This window comes from Botrytis porri, assembly GCF_014898465.1.
Source record: "Botrytis porri strain MUCL 3234 chromosome Unknown BPOR_006, whole genome shotgun sequence".
In the NCBI taxonomy this organism is placed as follows: domain Eukaryota; kingdom Fungi; phylum Ascomycota; class Leotiomycetes; order Helotiales; family Sclerotiniaceae; genus Botrytis; species Botrytis porri.
In genome coordinates, this window is record NW_024066080.1 from 2,264,245 (window position 1) to 2,283,183 (window position 18,939).

At 43.6% G+C, this 18,939-nt stretch overlaps 4 protein-coding genes across 4 annotated transcripts; 2 read left to right on the top strand and 2 right to left on the bottom strand.

Annotated features, from left to right (window-relative positions):
• Positions 1–26: 26 nt before the first annotated feature.
• On the top strand, positions 27–2,343 carry EAF01_005187 (uncharacterized protein; the record flags this gene model as incomplete). Its single annotated transcript, XM_038913442.1, has 10 exons — positions 27–289; positions 346–381; positions 436–452; positions 586–627; positions 678–702; positions 757–820; positions 895–945; positions 996–1,509; positions 1,558–1,595; positions 1,648–2,343. The coding sequence occupies 10 exons, from the start codon at positions 27–29 to the stop codon at positions 2,341–2,343; spliced, it is 1,746 nt and encodes a 581-aa protein (XP_038771528.1).
• A 1,359-nt stretch (positions 2,344–3,702) lies between these two features.
• Positions 3,703–8,738, bottom strand: EAF01_005188 (uncharacterized protein; the record flags this gene model as incomplete). Its single annotated transcript, XM_038913443.1, has 6 exons — positions 3,703–3,836; positions 3,891–4,179; positions 4,231–8,089; positions 8,137–8,326; positions 8,381–8,513; positions 8,604–8,738. The coding sequence occupies 6 exons, from the start codon at positions 8,736–8,738 to the stop codon at positions 3,703–3,705; spliced, it is 4,740 nt and encodes a 1,579-aa protein (XP_038771529.1).
• A 2,846-nt stretch (positions 8,739–11,584) lies between these two features.
• Positions 11,585–13,470, bottom strand: EAF01_005189 (uncharacterized protein). Its single transcript, XM_038913444.1, has 5 exons — positions 13,298–13,470; positions 13,147–13,226; positions 12,381–13,085; positions 12,009–12,328; positions 11,585–11,960 (listed from the first exon to the last, which is right to left on the bottom strand). The coding sequence occupies exons 1-5, from the start codon at positions 13,336–13,338 to the stop codon at positions 11,910–11,912; spliced, it is 1,197 nt and encodes a 398-aa protein (XP_038771530.1). The 5' UTR covers positions 13,339–13,470; the 3' UTR covers positions 11,585–11,909.
• Positions 13,471–13,839: 369 nt separating this feature from the next.
• Positions 13,840–18,491, top strand: EAF01_005190 (uncharacterized protein; the record flags this gene model as incomplete). Its single annotated transcript, XM_038913445.1, has 8 exons — positions 13,840–14,538; positions 14,644–14,848; positions 15,128–15,270; positions 15,321–15,455; positions 15,514–15,580; positions 15,631–15,762; positions 15,809–18,142; positions 18,196–18,491. 8 exons carry the CDS (start codon positions 13,840–13,842, stop codon positions 18,489–18,491), a joined length of 4,011 nt encoding a protein of 1,336 aa, XP_038771531.1.
• Between the last annotated feature and the right edge of the window lie 448 nt (positions 18,492–18,939).

Below are 18,939 nucleotides of genomic sequence, written 5' to 3' on the forward strand. Positions count from 1 at the left end.
CTTGCAACAATAGTTTATCTTCCATCATGGACGATTTCTACCAGCCCCTCACGAATTCCACCGATGCCATCGACGCCTCGAGATCCGGAGGCGTGCTTACAAATGCCCTCACAATTATTCGTTCGGTGCCGTTGCCTATTGTTCTTAGTATCGCTTTAGCACCGGCCCTTCTGGTGATAGCAACTAGACTACTGAGCGAGAGGCCGTCGGAAGAGCAGAAGGGGAAGGATGGAAAAACGGTTTGGATGCCGGCTTATTGGGTGCCAGGGTTAGGACATGTGGTTGCATTGTACGTCTCACGTGTCATATAGGGGTAGTGGAATTTCGAGACTGATGAAAAGATAGTTTGACGAATGGAGAGAAGTTGGCTTGCGAATTAAGGTACTTAGAATCCTGGATTCTGGCTGTATAACGTAGATGCTGACGAGTGTATAGAGACCAAAGTGCCCATGGTGAGTTCGGCCCAAGACGTTTCCCGAAGCGGAAACTTTTTCTATTTGGACGCCCTTGGACCCCAGAATTCATATTTGAGAACACTGCAATGCAATACTTAAACGTCAAATAAGTGCTAATACATTTAGCTAGGCATATTTGCGCTTAATCTCGGAGGCTCTACCCATAATATCAGTAAGTCGCTTGCATTTCCCGAGTAGCTACACAAAAACTGATCAATATAGTCTCAAATCCAAACTTGGTAAAGGCGTAAGTATATGAGTGAGGAAATATTCATATCCACGATCACTAAAATTGTATTAGAGTACTACAGAAAAGGGAATCGGATGTTGCGTTTAAAACGGTTGCGTTAAATCTATCAACAAAGGTAGGTAATTTATTGCCACGAATTCCAAACCCATGAATTGACATAGCTTCTTGTGTTGCTAACAAATATCTTAGTTTTTTGGACTACCCAAAAAGGCAGAGAAGGTGTATTTGGACAACTGGGAGGTAAGACTAACTCATCTTGATTAATACACCAAGCTAAATCTTGTCACAAGGAATACACATCTATTTTCACGTATCTCATGAAAGAACCATATCTTAGTAGCATGCTGGGCAAAACCTTGCGCAACCTAGAACGCCTAATTCCACAAATGGTTTCATTCATGGAAAGTGAGATAGATCAACATCCGTGGGAGAAATGGGCCAATGCTGAGTACATTTCAAACAACGAAATGGAGGTTGATCTTATGGCCTTGGTACGAGATATACTTGGGCACGCTTCCGTACCATCTCTTTTCGGCCGTGAATTTCTGGATAATAATCCACATGTCCTGCATGATATTTATGAGATGGATCGTGGCATGATGTATTTCATCATGGGCCTTCCATGGTTTACTCCTTGGCCTGCTGTTGCTAGAGCTCATTATTCTCGCTCCCAAATTCAACAAAGTATGACCAGATTTCAAGAGGCTCTTGATGCTTCGGTAGATGGAAAGCAAATGGACTCCTCATGGGGTGATTTAGACGACGTTAGCGAGTTCATCCTGAAGAGACATGAACTGTTTAGAAGTAAGATTCCAGAATAGTTTGGTTTTACAGCAACTGACATTATGGTAGAACATGGCCTCAAACCGAATGAGCGCGGAGATATATCTGTAAGTTCGCATCTCTCCCATCTCTTAGCCCACTATCTAACATTAGTATTAGATTATCTGGGCTCTCCTAGTAAACTCCACCCTTATCGTCTACTGGCACCTCCTCTACATCCTTTCCACCCCCGGACTTGCCGATAAAATCCGCGACGAAATCTCCCCCTATGCAACTGTCACTCCTGGCGAGAAAATCGGCTCCTTCTCAGAAGCTCCACACATTCACCTCTCCCACGAAGACCTGTCCAAGAAATGTCCGCTTTTCAAATCCACCTATCTAGAAGCCTCGCGATTATGTTCCCAACCCGTATCTCTCCGAAAATTGGAAAACGACATCACCCTCACCAATACATCATCTAGCAAGGCCACTGACAAAACAACCTACGTCCTCCACAAAAACGAATACGTTACCCTCCCCCACGACCTCCACATGCGCGACCCCTCATACTTTCAGTCCCCCACCGAATTCAACCCCGAGCGTTTCCTCACCACCGACGACAGTGGCAAAACATCCGTCGACCCCCAAACGATTCGTCCATATGGTGGCGGACCCAGTATGTGCAAAGGACGCGTATATGCCGAGCGAGAATGCTTGGCTTTCGTGGCTGGAATCCTTATGTATTGGGACATCGGACCGGTTGCGAAGAAAGGGGAGAAGAAGGGTAAGTGGACGATTCCTAAGATGATAAAAACTAGTGCCGTGTGTTTGCCGGGTAAAGAAACGAGGGTTAGGATTAAGAGGAGAGAGGGTTAATTTAGGGTCAGTTGGAGGAATTTAGCTTGGGTCTGAAAATGGTAAAGGAAGGATATCGCGGAAGATAGTGACGAGAATTTCAATTTGAATATAGCGATGGATGAGTACCTACTGAATTGTAATCAATAACTATAAATGTAAACCTGCTACTAAGATAGTAACTATCAATTATTAGCTTTCACCTAAGCCTAAACCTTCTCGTTCAGTCAGCGTTCAGGATATCATCCCCATCCCGATGACGAAAGACCACCCACCCCCCTGCCCCCCCTTACAAACATAAACGAGAATCAACCGACAAGACTAGAGGAAGCTCCCGCTACGACAAACATCAAGATATCGTTCAATAGTCAAGTAATACAGTTTTGCCAAAGCCAAATCATTAGTTCCCCCTGATTCTCGAATAGACGGGCAGCCAATAAGGATACAGAGCGGAAAGAAAGAAAGACCCAAAGCTCGAGAGTATACGCACACTATACTTTGTAGACAGGGTGCTAAGATGGTAACGCAACAATCAAGGAGAAGTGGAATGGTGTAAAATGATATAATACGACGGCGACAGCGATGCGGAAATAAGAGAGATGAGAGAAAGAAGAATAATCCAAGCTTCGAGTGATCACAAGAATACACACTACCACCGCCAAGACCAAATAACTTACTAGGCAACCAGTGGACTGAAGAGTTTATTGACAAATTCATTCCATCACACAAGTACACAGTATACGAAACACATTCAAGATCGCATCTGGCATTCTGTTTTCTCGTTAAAGTTTGACCATCTCAATCATCTCATTTCACATTTCTATCAAAAAATTCGCCCCAAAAACCTCATGAATAAAGTAACAACCCACTCATTCCTATTCTTTTTCGTAAAAAAAGCTTTCTTCTAGTGATCTTCATCTCATCTTATCTTTTCATATCATCGTCTAATATCAATCATCTCAGTTGGTCTTATCTTGTTCCCATATCATATCCCTAAAAGACGAAGCCGAAAAAAGAGAACCGAAAGATGTAACTAAAAAATCGCGAGTGAAAAAGCAAGAGTATTAAAGTAACTTCCAACGCCTAATTGGGAGATTGTACACGATTGCACTTCGGAGAAATCTCGTGCTATCAAATCTACAAAAGAAGGAAAAATCTTTTGGTCCCCCTTCTCGCCTCCAAAGATATAAAAATATACGCTAACAATCAAGATTTCATGCTACCCCAAGGTCGTGCAAAAGCTGAAAGGATCCCAAATGCCATATACAAAAGGCTCTCCAAGCCATGGCAGAAAAGATCTTAATTTCGTGGATGTGAAAATGGTACAGAAGAAGGTAGGAAGTTTTGCATTAGATAACGGGATCGTAATTTTTCCCGCAATCAAGCACTGTTCGCCTCCTCATTGTCTGATTGCTCGGCAATATCATCCTGAGTATATTCCATTTTTTCCTGTTGTTGCATGGCTTGCTGAGAAACGATCTCTGCTAGACGCTTTAGCCTTGGAGTTTGGAGCCCTAGGTCTTTGTTAGCAATGATTTTTTTTATTAAAAAAATGGGGGGATAATTACATGAAGGGGTATATGTTTCTAGAGCTGTTATGACACGAGGTTCGGCGATCTCATATGGCCCACTGTCATCCATATCAACGGCAGCCAAGAGTAATACGTCGCTCTTTTCCGTTACGCGAGAAGCGACAGCTTTCATAATTTCTCCATTAATGGGCTGTTCGTAATCAGCGACGAGATATTGGTTGAGCAACTTCTGGATTTGATTAGGTGAGAGCATCCAGCAGATATCTTGAATAATCTCGATATCGTTAAGAGTGGCTTTCTTCAACTGGAGGAGTTTGGTTGCTTGCTGTAATCATGTTAGTATGTGGTCTTACTAGAGAAACACAATGTTACTTACCATCAAGTGCTCTAGCTGCAAAGTTCCCTCCGGCATGTCATGACTCTTACACCATTCCTCAATTCTTGTAATATTGTAGTTGATTTGGAGTCCTCGCTTCCACGACAAAAAGTTTCTTCTCATCAAAAGATCGTTGAATGCGGTGACACCAACCAACCTGAGCAATTCAGTGACTGTTTGGGTTATGATTGAGTCCTCCAAATAGTATGCCTTCATAGCTTTGAAAACGTTGTTGAGTAAGCTAAGCAAGTTGTCCATGCTGAACGCAGGTGCTGAATTCGTCTGAAGCAATTTACCCAAGAATCTATTGCTTTCATTGGTGACGAAACCTGGAAGTGATTGCGATTCGATGATAGCCGGAATAATCATCTTCTGCAACTTCTTCTTCAATACCTTCATCCAAGTGTGATAAATATTGAACTCCAAGCTCTCGAGATCATGCTTGACGATGTCAAGGAGACGGTCATACTCGAAATTGTCCGACTTCTGAGCTTCATACCAATCTTCAGCCAAGAAGACGAAAGAAAGCATCTCGTGAACATTAGACAACCAAAAAGCACCGGGGTTGACAGCCTCATCACCGTCATGTTGCATGACTTCATGTTGAATAGATTGCATGACATTAGCAAGGAATCTTTCCGATTCCTTAACAAACCCATTGTTCCACATCTCTGATGTGACAAGATTGATTAAGTAAGATGGGAAAAGTACTTCCTTGTCTGTTGGTGGTGGAGTAGATGAAGCCACTGGAATTTTAAGGTTCTTGATCAAACCGATTGTGACTTCTTCATTCAAGCCTTCCTCATCGGCCAAAAGATTCTCGAGCTCGAACTCAATGGTGTCAACACTGGGTTGGAATGTGGAGCCAGAGAGTGTTTGTTGATGAAGATTGTTGCTTGTGACCGCCATAGATACTGGCCTTGGGTTGTATGCTGCACTGAAGCGATCTAGCTCGCGTGGCTCAGCTCCTGCACTTCTACGTTTTGGTTTCTTCGAAGAAACCAAGTTGATAAGACCGTTTTGTTGGGCGGCAGCAGCACCATTCATAATCTCACCGTTCGGTGGTAGAATTGGGCCTGCACGCTTTGCCAGGTCAAGTTGATCTTGTAAGTCAACAAGTTGTTGCCTGAGAGTGATCTTCTCAGATTCGTGTAAGGTGCCCTCCTCCTTCGCTTTCTCGAGCTCTAGGTTTGATATTCTAAGAGACTCTCTCAACTCTTTCTCTTCTTCTTGTAGACGTTTAATATTGACAGCTGACTCGTCAAAGTTTGTTTGGAGTTTCGTCATTTCTTCCTCCATAACAGCGAGACGTGCGGCAGTTATTCCAGCTTGGTTGGCTTCAGTTTGCAACTCCTTTACCCGAGCTTCCAGCGCATTGTGTCTGTTCTTCCACGACTTGATCTGGTTTTCGTAGTTCTCCACTTGGGTCACTAAAGTCTTGTTCTCTCTCTTCATCGTGCCAACAGACTGAGTAAGTTCGACGACCTTGTTTTCCAATTTGTAGGAAATTTGCTTGAGATCTCTTGCTTCTTCGCGGATCTTCTTGTACCCACGACGTGCCGATTTACCTCTCCAAAGACTTTGAACAATGACAATCTTTTTCCTGTAGTCTCTCCACTTCTTGAGTGACTGCCTCGATCGCCATGACCGTTGGATGATCATCGCAGCATTTCCAACTCGAGTCTCCATGATTTCCTTTCTGCGCAAGAATCCCTTGGCAGCAGCTTGAGCGAGTATAACGTTATTGCGAATGGCCAGGAACTTCTTGCGTTGTTTCTGACCACGCCAAACTCTTTGGATGGTTGTGGCAGCCTTAACCTTACGATTCTCCTGAGCGTTCTTACGAGCCAGGTGACCTCGAACCGCCGATTGGAAAGTAAGGATCGCACCCCTCGCATCAAGATACTTGCGTCGATAGTACTTCGCTTTCAGATTCTTCTGTATCATAATTGCACAATCGTTAAGTCGGGTTGTTCGCAAGTTCTCCAAAAAGGCTAACATTCCTGCGCGGAAAAAGATCTTTGTCAGACCAAGTTGATATTTGTCCAATCCACCTCCACTGCTAGCACCGAGTGCTTTGGTAAGAATTATATTTGCCATATCACGGATTTCTGATGTCCACGCTGATGATGGTGTCAACATATAGTATCGTAAAGCAAACTCTTCATATGTCCAACGTGTGGGATATCCCGCACAACTGATGCGGACCGTCTCGAGCACACCACAAGCTCGCAATTGACTCAAAACCATGGGACCCTCGAATACCCATGACTCCTTAGCCTCGTTGGGCTTGATGCAACGAATGTAGTGAACATCAGTACCGTTGATAGTGCTCATAAGCTCGATAAGAGATGACTTGAAAATGCCACCTAGAGTAGGTTTGCGATTGACAGCAACACCAATGCGTCTACCAGGTGTAGGTTTTGTTGCAGCCGAGGTTGTTGCCGAGGCAGTATCCTTTTCCCTCACAGCAGAGGCAGCATCCAAAACTGTGCCCAAGAATTTGTTCGAGGAGGCTCTCAAAACTGCCATATGCTCGTCAGGAACAGTGTCACGATTCTTGTCAATAAAGCCGTCCGACTCATAAGTGACATCGATAGCATAATGGCAAACTGTGAATGACGATTTCCCGAAGCGAGGCTTTTTGTAGAATTTGTTCTTGTCGGCGGCGAAATTATGATGTAGCTTCGTGACAAATTGCTCGTCTGATCCCATGGGCAACCTGGATTCTTCGTCAAGGAGTGACAATACACCAAGCTTTCCCTCAATCAGATCAATACAAGGTTGATTGTCCGAAAAGTCAATAAAAGTCCAGTCAATCTCCTCCCTTAGATACTCCTCTTGTTCGAGCTTGAACACGTGAGCGTTGAACTCCTGTTGGAGTTTCTCATTTGCGTAGTTGATACAAAATTGTTCGAAAGAGTTCTTGGCAAAATGCTCGAAACCATAAATATCCAACACACCAATGAAAGTCCTCACACGGGCTAATACTTCATCGGTGGCAAGGGCATGGTTGATACTATCTACGAGCCAATCGAACATACTTGAGTAGATAAACTTTGCAACCGAGTCTCGCACAACAATGGCTTGTTGTTGAGTCAGGTTTGAAGTGATCTTCTCGCCTCTTGTAATCAACTGTTTCTTCACAGTCCACTTTGCGAACTCGACAGGATCCACACCAAGTAAAGCTGTCGCCTTTAACAATGCCGGCTCGTTAGGAGCCAAGACAGAGTCCGTTCTCGAGGCTGTGATCTTTACGTCTCCCAAATGCAGCAATGCTGCAAGCAATTTAAAGATATCCGCTTGCTGACCAGCATCCACTCCAATGGTTGCCAAAGATCCCTTGAGCGCTTCGAATTCTGCTTTATCATCAACACCGTCGATAGTTGGCGAGCTTCCTTGGTTAAGGTAATCAAACTGCTCTACGGGCTTCAAATCGAGTTCCCTTGCCTCGCTTTCCGATGCCCCTGCTACTAACTGATAGAAAACGTGGTAATTTCGCTCCTTGAGCGGTTGGAACACTAATCTCGAACGCTCTAACAAGTAGGTCCGGATTTTTGCTCCAATGATGTTCGTCTTGTCGTCGAACATAATCTCAATATATTTTCCAAATCGAGATGAATTGTCATTACGTGTGGTCTTGGCGTTACCGAAAGCTTCCATAATAGGATTCGTGGCCAAAATTCGTTCTTCGGTTTCACTCATTTGCTCTGTACCCCGCTTCGTCCTTGTCCCCGGCTGATCTGGGGATTCTCTAGTAGCAAAATATCGCATAATGTATTTGGCACTGACAGTCTTTCCGGCTCCAGATTCTCCTGATACCACTATTGTCTGATTCTTTTGACTCCGTAACATGTCCCTAAAAATTGTTAGCAAGTCACCGGGTTTTGAATAACAATTACATACGCAAACGCTTCTTCTGCAATGGCAAATAAATGCGGAGCTTGAGTAGCTCTTTGCCTTCCCGCATACACCTGTACCATGCCAGGCACGTATAAAGAATCAACTCGTGCAAAGGGATTCGTTGCTATCAGCACAATACCACTGTATGTGTATATTTCTTTCTGCAAGTATCGTAATCGAATAGCCTGTAAGACTGCACCGCATAGTCAGTTGGAGGAAACGGAACAAAATGTGTTTGATGACATACCAGCAGGCTCGTTGAGATGGGAAAGATTCGTTAGATCATCACTAGCTTCGAGCATTGTTGGATTCATGAGAGGGGGTAGAGAGGCATTATTTGCTTGTGTCAACGCTTCTTCTGTGGCTTCTACAGACTTGGTCTGCCGTGAAAGATAAAGGTCAGCACAATTCGGGAGGAAGGGGAGAGAAACAAATATGTGAGGTTTCTCTCCAGTTACAGGATAACAAACCTCTCCATTTTCGAGTTGAAAGACAAGTGTGTACTTGTCTCCATTCAAAGCTTTCGAGACCAATTCCGAAGCAACCCATCCTTCAGTAGTATCCGGCTGCCATGCCTTCGTACCAATCTCATAATTATGCGCCATGATGGCGGTGTTGATTATCGAGAACCTGCCTGCCCTCGAACTGCTTCAAATATAATAATAATGGGGACGTGGTTCTTCCAGTATCGGTCTGCATGAAATAAACCACCCTAATTGTAATGGTGTTGATCAAGTAAGTAGCGAGATAGGTGTTGAAGATATGCCACCGCAAATGACTTGTCTTCTTTTTCTTTGTAAAATAAGTACAAGATGCATTCGAAGATGGTAAGGAGTTGAGAGCCACGGTATTTGGGATTTAGGATGCTTGTCGCGAGCTCAGTCGTCAACAGGGATATGTCTTGGCGACGCTAAATATTTTAGTCATAAAGTTCACCAGATTCCCGGTGACCCCTATTTTCGTGAATGTGGGACAAAGGCAAAGGGTATGATGGGACTCCAGAAAAGAGCAGATCTGAAGGAAGCGAGCGTGCGTGCTGTACGGAGTAGGAAGTCCTGATTTTCTTTCCTCCTTTCTTGATGCTACAAGTGTTATTTAGGTATATCATCCAAATTAAAATTGAGTTTATTCCCTTGTCATGCAATCGGGCGAATCCAACAACATCAACATCTCTTTTCTATTTGACGAATCATGCAAGACAGAATAATAACGAGTGTTATCGGTATCTCACCGCTTCGAATCACTTCAAAATGGTAACGTGTAAATTCAATCCACAGTATTAAATAAGCACTCGAACCAAACACAGATACAGCTGCTGTTTTCTGTAAGTTTTAAGTTATCTACTATATACCTAGGTACCTACAAATGTATGCATGAAGTCGGTGTTTTCTATTTCACCATTGTTGCCCATCGTTCAAGCCACATTGGCCATGTCAAATTATCTCCCGGCTTAAAGTTGGGGAAATATGGTTGGGGAGACACAGCATAGAGTTTTATGAAAGGTTGCCTAGTTATTCAAGCAGAAGTCAGTAATACTCGACCATATACTTGTGATTTACTTGTCTACATCATGAATTTGTATGACAATGCTATAGATACCTGGTAGAAAGGCTAAATTCTAGGTCCAGATATTATATCTTTCGCGTGGAAATATAGTGTAGGGCTTAGCCTACCAATAAAGTTTTCTAGAAATCTTGGATCCTAACCCTGCACTATCGGTTGTCGAATATCAAATTGATTCATTGCAGATTTGAAATCTTAACGCAGCAAAAAATCTTTCGAAGTAGATGCAGCGTTAGAGTAAAAAGCGTCTTGGAGTTCTGTAAGGAGTTCCGGAAACTTGGCTGAATAGATATATGTGCTAGAAGATAAAATCGTAGTTGGCGATTCCAGCTACCACTTCCTACATCTCGATTTTTAGCAGAGGATCTAATAGAACCCAGCACAGTGCTAGGGAGAATCATAACCTTCGAGGCCCATCAAAGTGCCATATGAGAAATCTTGAATACACCAGGCACCACGATCTGAAAGAACCCAGTTAGATCGTATTTCTCACTTGTTGCCTTCAATTTCTTCATATTTCTTGCAGTACCCTTTAAGAATCTTCGTATTGATGAGACAGATGAGGAACAGCTCATCTGATGCGTCCACCTTCAGAAAGTTCCCCCCATGAGACCGCGAGACTGCGTTGGTGACTGTTTGAGAAACAAGATTGAACATCAAGCCCTCAACGGTCTCTAGCCTTCTGTAAAACTTAGAAGTGAGTCAATTTGTAGTGTGTTTGTGCCTAGCCGTAGTTAAATGTCGACAAATGGTTTAGGTGATAGGGGATTGACTTTTGGTTAGTACAAGTTTGAAATGCAAACTTCTTCCATGCTGGAAATAAAACTCGGTGCTGCAATGAATGATGCGTTTTCATTCTCCGGAGTGCCAGCAGACCGGGATTGACCACTGGCGAAGCCCTTCCTTCAAAAATCTAATTGTTCCATTTCAACTCAGAGAATTAAAAGTTCAAATAGCACTATAACTGGAAACTATTCAAGGATCTGTTTAATTCTCTTAGCTCTTATAATTTCACTTGTGGTTGATTTGTCATGGAATTTATTATGTTGATCAATTTTGCCCTCCTTTTTCTCCTACGTATAGCATGGGTAAGCAGTGTGTATGACAAGTCCGTCCCTAGGGAACAGAGGGGGTTGATGCTAGTCAAGGGGTCAAGATAAACTTCAATGAAAGATCAAAACTCAAAAAGGAATTCAGGGGTTGATTGTTTCGATATAAGTCGTTTGCACACTTGAATGGATATGTGTGATGGATAGAGTTATAATCAGGGCATTTGAAATATAAGGATAGCTTGCAAGATATCTCCCGAAGAAAGAAACCCTTTGAATGTAGACAGGACGCCGTGTATATAGATAGATTGTCGAAATCTGGTATCCTATGTACAAAATACGTAAATTGCACACCAAATGAGATCCCTTGCATTGGACCTGAAGGATCACTTAATTGAGCAATCCCAGTTAGATGATGCTGAAGAATGTTTAGATGTTGGGATGCTTTTGATATGAGGAGTTTGACATCTCTACCTATTGTGCTTGACTCCTAGATTGACATTGAAGGTTCAAAGGAATAATGTTTCAGAAAGAATGGCAATTAGAACCTGGGACCTGTTACAGTATAAATCATTTCGCGTGGGGTGTAATCCACCCATATATTTTGTTTCAATGAAAAGGCTGAAGTCTGGGAAGAGAACCCTGCAAAATTTCATTTTCCGTCTGTTTTGTTGACGCGGGGTAAAATCATTCAACTTGATGAGAACTACCTACCTAGTAGGTACCAATTCACATGTTCAACAGAATTCAAATGACCGACATGATGTGTATACTAGGTATGCAGGATGTTGCTTTAACAACCTCATTCTTTTTGTTCTTCTCACAAATGCAGAAACTAATATGGACTTGAATGGAATCGTGATTGTCATTTGACTTTTCCTAAGAAGAAATCTACATACTCCATAGGGATTACCAGTGGAGAATAGAGATCAAAAAATACGGAAGGGATGTAAGCTTCTTAAGCAATTAGGCTATTCTAATAGAAGCGAGTAAAATACCGGATCAAAAATGCAGTTTGGGAAAAACACCTATGCAATTGCGGACTATGCTTCCTCAACGACTTTGTGTGCCAAAAGCACTTCGGAGGTACTCTTAGGCCAAGAATGTCGTTCCTTTGGGAAGATAGTCGGGGAGTGAAAATGTCGATAACCCTCAAAATTTCATCTAACTTTGCTTACACTCAGCAGCCTCTTGCTTGGGCTTTGCAGCATCATCCTAATTCCAGTTAGTTTATGTAGGTAAAATGGGTGTCTGACAACTTACGTCCTCATCCGACTCATCTTCATCATCATCACGGTCTTCACTCATATCTTCCTCGTCGTCTTCATCCTCAAAATCGCCTTCCTCCAAATCGTCATCTAATTCCTCGAATTGAAGGGCCTCACCAGTGAACCAATCGATTGCACGTGGAATAAGCTTCTCCTTGATATCCTCACCCAACTGGTAATCAAGCTCAAGGCGCTCCTCGATATCCGAAGCCAAGTCATCATCGTCCTCGTCGGTGGGTGCCTTAGGTGGGGAAAAGAAGTTGAAGAAGGACTCTGTTGGGACTGTCTTCTTAACAACACGGGTTTGCTTTGTGTCTGAAGTGATGATTAGTAAAATTCTAGCATGACCAAGTTGTAACAAACTTACTCTTGTTGCGTTGCTTCTTGCTCTCAACTCGGACAGTCAAATCTTTGCCTTCCTTCCAGTTGATTTTGTCACCCTCAGCATGGTCATAGATGAAGTCTCCACCGTAGCCACTCTCGTTTTGGTAGAAGTAAGTCTTGGTGATTGTCTTGTTAGTGAAGAATTCGTTGTCGGCAAATTGGAAAATCAAACGGAAACCAGGTTTGTCAAGGTATTCCATTTGAATGTCGGTCAAGTCCTTGAGAGCAGCCTCATCTCTATCTGTGATCATCTCGGCAAGCGAAACTTGGTTCTTCATGGCGGAAAGCCAGAATTCTGGGATACCGGAGATCTTCTCGGCGGACTCATCGACCTTTTCGGCTTGTTCTGCGTCGTGCTCTTCATCGTCCTCCTCACCCGATTTAATCTCCTCCTCGGTAGGCTCAACTTCACCGTTAACGATCTTAGCTCTCTTCTGGTAGAGAGGAGTGAACTTGGCGAAGTACTTCTTCTCAAGCTCCAATACCTCTTCTTGGAATTCGGCCTCTAACTTCGAATGTTCTTTCTGAACGCCCTTGAGGCCGGCAACGCGACGACGGACGGGTGTAGGGAGGGATTCGACATAACCAGATGAACGGCCAACAAGGGAGCCAAGCTTTCCTTGAATCATTTCGACAAGTTTTGGGTTTTGTGCGAAAATGGAGGCTGCTGTAGCGCGGTCGAACTCCTCTGCAGGATGAATGTCAGTCATTGGCTTAAAAACTCGGTGTAGGACGGAGTAACAACGTACCTTCCTTAATCGTGCCAACACCAGGTTGCTGAGCATGCGATGAAATAGGAGCGTTGTTCATTGGGGTATTTTGAGGAGTACTGAGAATTAAAATGTCAGTATTGTAAATGGAATTTTTTGAAGTATTCGGAATGTCTATTTTGAAACTTACGGGGCGGTTTGGGGGTTGTTTTTCTTTGGAATATCCGACATCTTTTCGATTCTTTCAAGTTATTTGAGTAAGTTGATAAAAGAAAGGAAGGTATCTCTTAGGGTGTTAGAGATTTTGTCTCGTGGCGATGTTCTTAAGAAGAAAAGTTCTTGAGGTGGAGGTTGAGAAGTTGTTGGATCTTAGCGTCCAAGATTTATTTAGATTGTGATTGCGGGCTACCACGACTTCTGAAATAACCGATAAGGCGGGGCGAAAATAATGAACCTGAGGTTGAGGTTGAGATGACCAATTACCAGTCAAAATACGCTGAACTACCAAGGCACCTCGCTTGCACCTAGGTAATTTGATAGCGGGAGTCTAGTTAATAGTGAGTAAGGCTTTCCTAGTACTGCTTGTTGAATCGCGCCGCGCTACGAAATTATAACTTTTTCCAAGCTTCTAGGTTGGCCGCCAACATTTTGGCCCATTCACCGATAATGTATAGTTCGCCTTCATAATTATTCAATCTTCAGCTCAAAGCTTTATTTCTTCGTCAATTCAATATGGCAGAGTCCAATGGTTCTGCTGCTGCAGGCCACCGCCCGCGGCGAAGTAGCTCGATCGCAAATTATAGGGGAACCAGTCGCCATGGGCTTTACAGAAGAGATTCCAATGTGTCCACCACAAGTTTCATGGATGATGTAGAGATGGCACATGATGAGATGTTTTCGGGCGCTGTTTCTGAATCAGTCCCCTCTAGTATTGCATCCTTCGCACATCGACGGTCACGAGCAGACTCAACTGCAAGCTTCACTTATTATCAAGAGAACGAGGACGATGAGCTTTTACGCAGCGCCGAGGACGAAGACGACAGCGCTATAATAGATGAGGAAGATGACATTCAATTTCAAGAGGAAGATTCGGACCTAGAAACTGCCGGGTTGGCTATGAGAAGGACGTCAACCATAGAATCCAGAAATTCCGTGCATGATCGATTATTACGCAGTGACAGTGCAAGAACAGATGGGAGCAATCTTGGACAAGGTCATCGAACGAATCAAAAAATATACATCATCACAGAGGACCTTACTGTAGTAGTCGCTGGGTTTCGAACAAGTACCTTTGGGTTTGCGCTATACTTGGCCATCTGTATACTCTCCTTTGGTCTTGGTTATCTTTTGCTACGATGGTTGCCGCGCTGGCATGTTCGGATCATTGGCACTCCATCACCTCTGAGAGAATGTACTTGGGTTGTCATTGAAGTCAGTAATAATCGTATACTCGAAATTTCAATATTCTTTTCATGCGACTCAGCGTGCCCCCTTAAACTGCAATAACACGGGTGCTGACTTGAATTGTGTGCGTAGAACCAATGGGGAGAATTTGTTGTCCAAGATGTCGAATCAAAGGAATACGGGCGCTCTCTTTCCACAGTTTTCGGGCTATCAGAAAAGAAATACATGTCTTATGATTATGACGACGACCCAATCTTAGACAACTTACGTATTCTTGACTATCGTTATATGCGATTCTCATTCAATCCTTTGAAGGATAGATTCGTCCTTTGTAATAGTGAGTTTCATCCCTATCTGACTTCTCCACGGGCTCCAATAGTCCACAAGCAACCACAGAACCCTTAATTTGAAGAGTTCTAATGAACGAGAACCTGAGATTCTTTATCACAATTTGATATCCCAATGGACTGGGCAGACTCAGCTTCCCAGAAATATTGAAGGTTCAAGGCTTCCTCATTGTCGTAAATAGAGTCCAAACTATTTGAATTCGTGGGCTATTTCGTAGCCTGTGTGAACTCACCGTCATAATTGAACCACACTAACTAGTAGCTCACAGGCTGGAAGGATCCGGCATGGACCGACGTAAAATCCATTCGTTCTGGAATCAGTGGAGAGGAAAAGGAAAATAGAGAACTAGTTTTCGGAAACAACATGATCGATATCAAGCAGAAGACTGTTCCTCAACTTCTTGTAGATGAGGTACTTTATAATCCTCTCCGCCTCCAAGCAATCCCCACTAATCAGCTTAGGCATTCCACCCGTTCTATGTTTTCCAAGTTGCCAGTCTTATTCTATGGTCAATGGATCAGTACTATTACTATGCTGCGTGTATTTTCGTCATATCCGCTGTGAGCATCACCACTACACTTCTAGAGACTAAATCAGTGAGTACATATACACATCTGGCAGATCGTATTATACACACTAACAATTCAACCAAAGACAATGAAACGATTGAGAGAGATTTCAAAATTTGAATGTGACGTTCGTGTACTGCGCAATTCCTTCTGTAAGTCACGCGGTTCTTCTTTTCTGGCAAACACAAGCTAACATTCTTAGGGCGCTATGTTCCATCAAGTGAACTTGTTCCTGGAGATGTTTACGAGGTTACGGATCCTGCCTTAGGACAGTTTCCATGTGATAGTCTATTACTGGCTGGCGATTGTATTGTCAATGAAAGCATGCTCACTGGTAAGGTCTACAAATCTCACAAGTGACAAATTCTGACTTCTTCTAGGCGAGTCCGTTCCGGTTTCTAAAGTTCCTGCTACCGATGAATCTTTGCGGCTTCTCAACCTATCTGCTTCATCCGTAGCACCGGATCTCGCGAAACATTTTTTGTTCTGTGGGACTAAGATCATCAGGGCACGTCGTCCTCATGATGATAACGATGGTGAGGCAGTTGGTCTCGCTATGGCTGTCCGGACCGGCTTCAATACCACAAAAGGGGCATTGGTTCGGTCCATGCTCTTCCCAAAACCTTCAGGATTCAAGTTTTACAGAGATTCCTTCCGGTACATATCTGTCATGGGCGGTATTGCAATGCTAGGATTTGTTGCATCGTTCATAAACTTTGTCCACTTGAATCTGGCGTGGCACCTGATTGTTGTCAGAGCTCTGGATCTGATAACGATTGTAGTTCCACCAGCTTTGCCTGCTACACTTACTATTGGAACGAATTTCGCCCTAGGGCGCCTTAGAAAGAAGCAGATATTCTGTATCAGTCCTCAAAGAGTGAATGTCGGTGGAAAGCTCGACATCGTATGTTTCGACAAAACTGGAACATTGACTGAGGATGGTCTAGATGTGCTTGGTATTAGAGCTGTACACCAGCCCGCAAATAGATTCAGTGATATTCTCACTGATGCAACATCCTTGTTACCCGGGGCGGCTTACGAACGTGACCCGACAGTTGATTACAACATCCATAAAGCCATACTCTACACAATGGCAACATGCCATTCACTTCGAGTCGTTGACGACGAACTTATGGGCGACCCACTGGATTTGAAAATGTTTGACTTTACTGGCTGGTCTTTTGAGGAAGGCCAGCACAATTCCGGCGATACCGATGATGAGGATTCGGGAGGATTGTCACCTTCAATTGCACGACCCCCGGCAGGCATGGAATACGATCTGGATGATCAAGACAACGCCACTAACTCTCCTATTGAACTTGGCGTTCTCAAATCCTTCGAATTTGTCTCCCAACTTCGCCGAGCTAGTGTAATCGCCCGGAACTTTGGGTCCCAAGGGTGTGACATCTATGTAAAGGGTGCCCCTGAATGTATGAAAGATATTTGTAAAGCGGAAAGCTTTCCCAGTGATTTCGAGGATCTTCTTGCGTATTATACCCATAGAGGCTTTCGTGTCATTGCTTGTGCTACGAAACATATCAAGAAGCTTAACTGGGTGAAGATGCAGAAGATGAGCCGCGAAGACACCGAATCGGAACTAAACTTCATTGGGTTCATTATTTTTGAGAACAAACTCAAGCCGAGCACAGCTGGTGTGTTGGACGAACTGACTGAAGCTGGTATTAGGAAGGTTATGTGCACGGGCGACAATATCTTGACAGCCATAAGTGTCGCCCGAGAATGCAATCTCATCGACAAGACCGCTCATTGTTTTGTACCCCATTTCGCAGAAGGGAACTCGCTAGATCCCAAAGCTCGATTGTCATGGGAGAGCATTGACAATGGTATTTATAAACTCGACGATCAAACTTTAACTCCGCTTCCTCCGCCAGTGGAGGGCGATGCGTCTTTGCCTTACGATATATCTAATCTAAGGAATTATTCTTTAGCCGTGAGCGGAGATGTCTTTCGCTGGGTTGTTGATTTTGCGCCTCCAGTTGTTCTACAAAGAATGTTAGTCTGTGGTCAAGTATTTGCGCGGATGTCGCCCGACGAGAAGCATGAGCTAGTGGAGAAACTACAAAGTATCGATTACTGCTGCGGATTTTGTGGCGATGGCGCGAACGATTGTGGAGCTTTGAAGGCCGCAGATGTCGGCATCTCGTTGTCTGAAGCAGAAGCCTCCGTCGCTGCGCCATTCACCAGCCGAGTGTTCGACATTACCTGCGTTCCTGAAGTTATACGTGAGGGCAGAGCAGCTCTAGTGACCAGCTTCAGCTGTTTCAAATACATGAGTCTGTACTCGGCCATTCAATTCACATCTGTGAGCTTCTTGTACGCATCTGCATCAAACCTCGGGGACTTTCAATTTCTCTTTATTGATCTAATACTAATTTTACCTATCGCTATCTTCATGGGATGGACTGGACCTTTCCCTACTCTATGCCAGAAACGACCTACAGCCAATCTTGTATCAAGGAAGGTCTTGACGCCACTCTTAGGTCAAATTGCCATTTGCATCCTCATTCAGGCCATTGCATTTCAAGCAGTGCGACAACAGCCTTGGTTCATTCCTCCCCACCTTAACAAGGATGAATCTAACATTGAAAGCTCCGAAAATACTACGCTATTTTTGGTATCTTGCTTCGAATACATTCTTTCTGGAATCGTCCTCAGTGTGGGAAAGCCTTTCCGTCAGTCCATGGCACATAATCGTAAGTGTTTGCACCTCTTTCTCCTTTCTTCTTGATGACTAATTATTCCTTAGTGCCTTTTGTCGTCACGATTGTCGTAGCATTACTATTCTCATTGTATATGCTCTTTGATCCTTCACAATGGTTGGCGAATTTCATGCAACTAACCGAAATGAGTTGGGACTTCGAGGTTTTTATCCTGTTTCTAGGAATTGGATATATCTCGCTGGCATGGACATCTGAAAATTATCTGCTACCGAAACTTGGAAAATATCTGGGTATTTTGAAGACGTCAATCAGCCGGAAGCCTAAGCAGAGGAAGACATACAAGTTGGTATTGGAGGAGATGCGCTTGAGTTCCATGCAATAATGGTTGCGGCCAATAAACGAACACGCAATAAACAATGTAGATGTAATTATATTTGTACACAAGCTGGAAAATAGACGGTTTACAAGAATCTTAAGATAGCCTGGCATGAGACCCAGATTCCTGTTGAATCTACTTGAATTAGTTTGAATCTATTTCGATAATTCTTTTCAACCAAACTATTAAGCGATGCTCGATCGTTGAAAACTTAATCGTGTATACATAGGGAGGGCGAAAAGTTAACTTACTGGAAAAGCACTAGCATGAAAGCTAACGGGAGCTACGGGTACCGGAGTACATTTTAGATGATGATATTAACTGGGGACTCTTCCGCGCACCTACCCGTGCACCTACCCGCGCTTTGAACATTCCGAAACGCAGAATACCCGAACTCTCAGAAACAATCTGTATTTTAGTTCCCTTAATCCCCAGAAATATTCACGGGAACTAT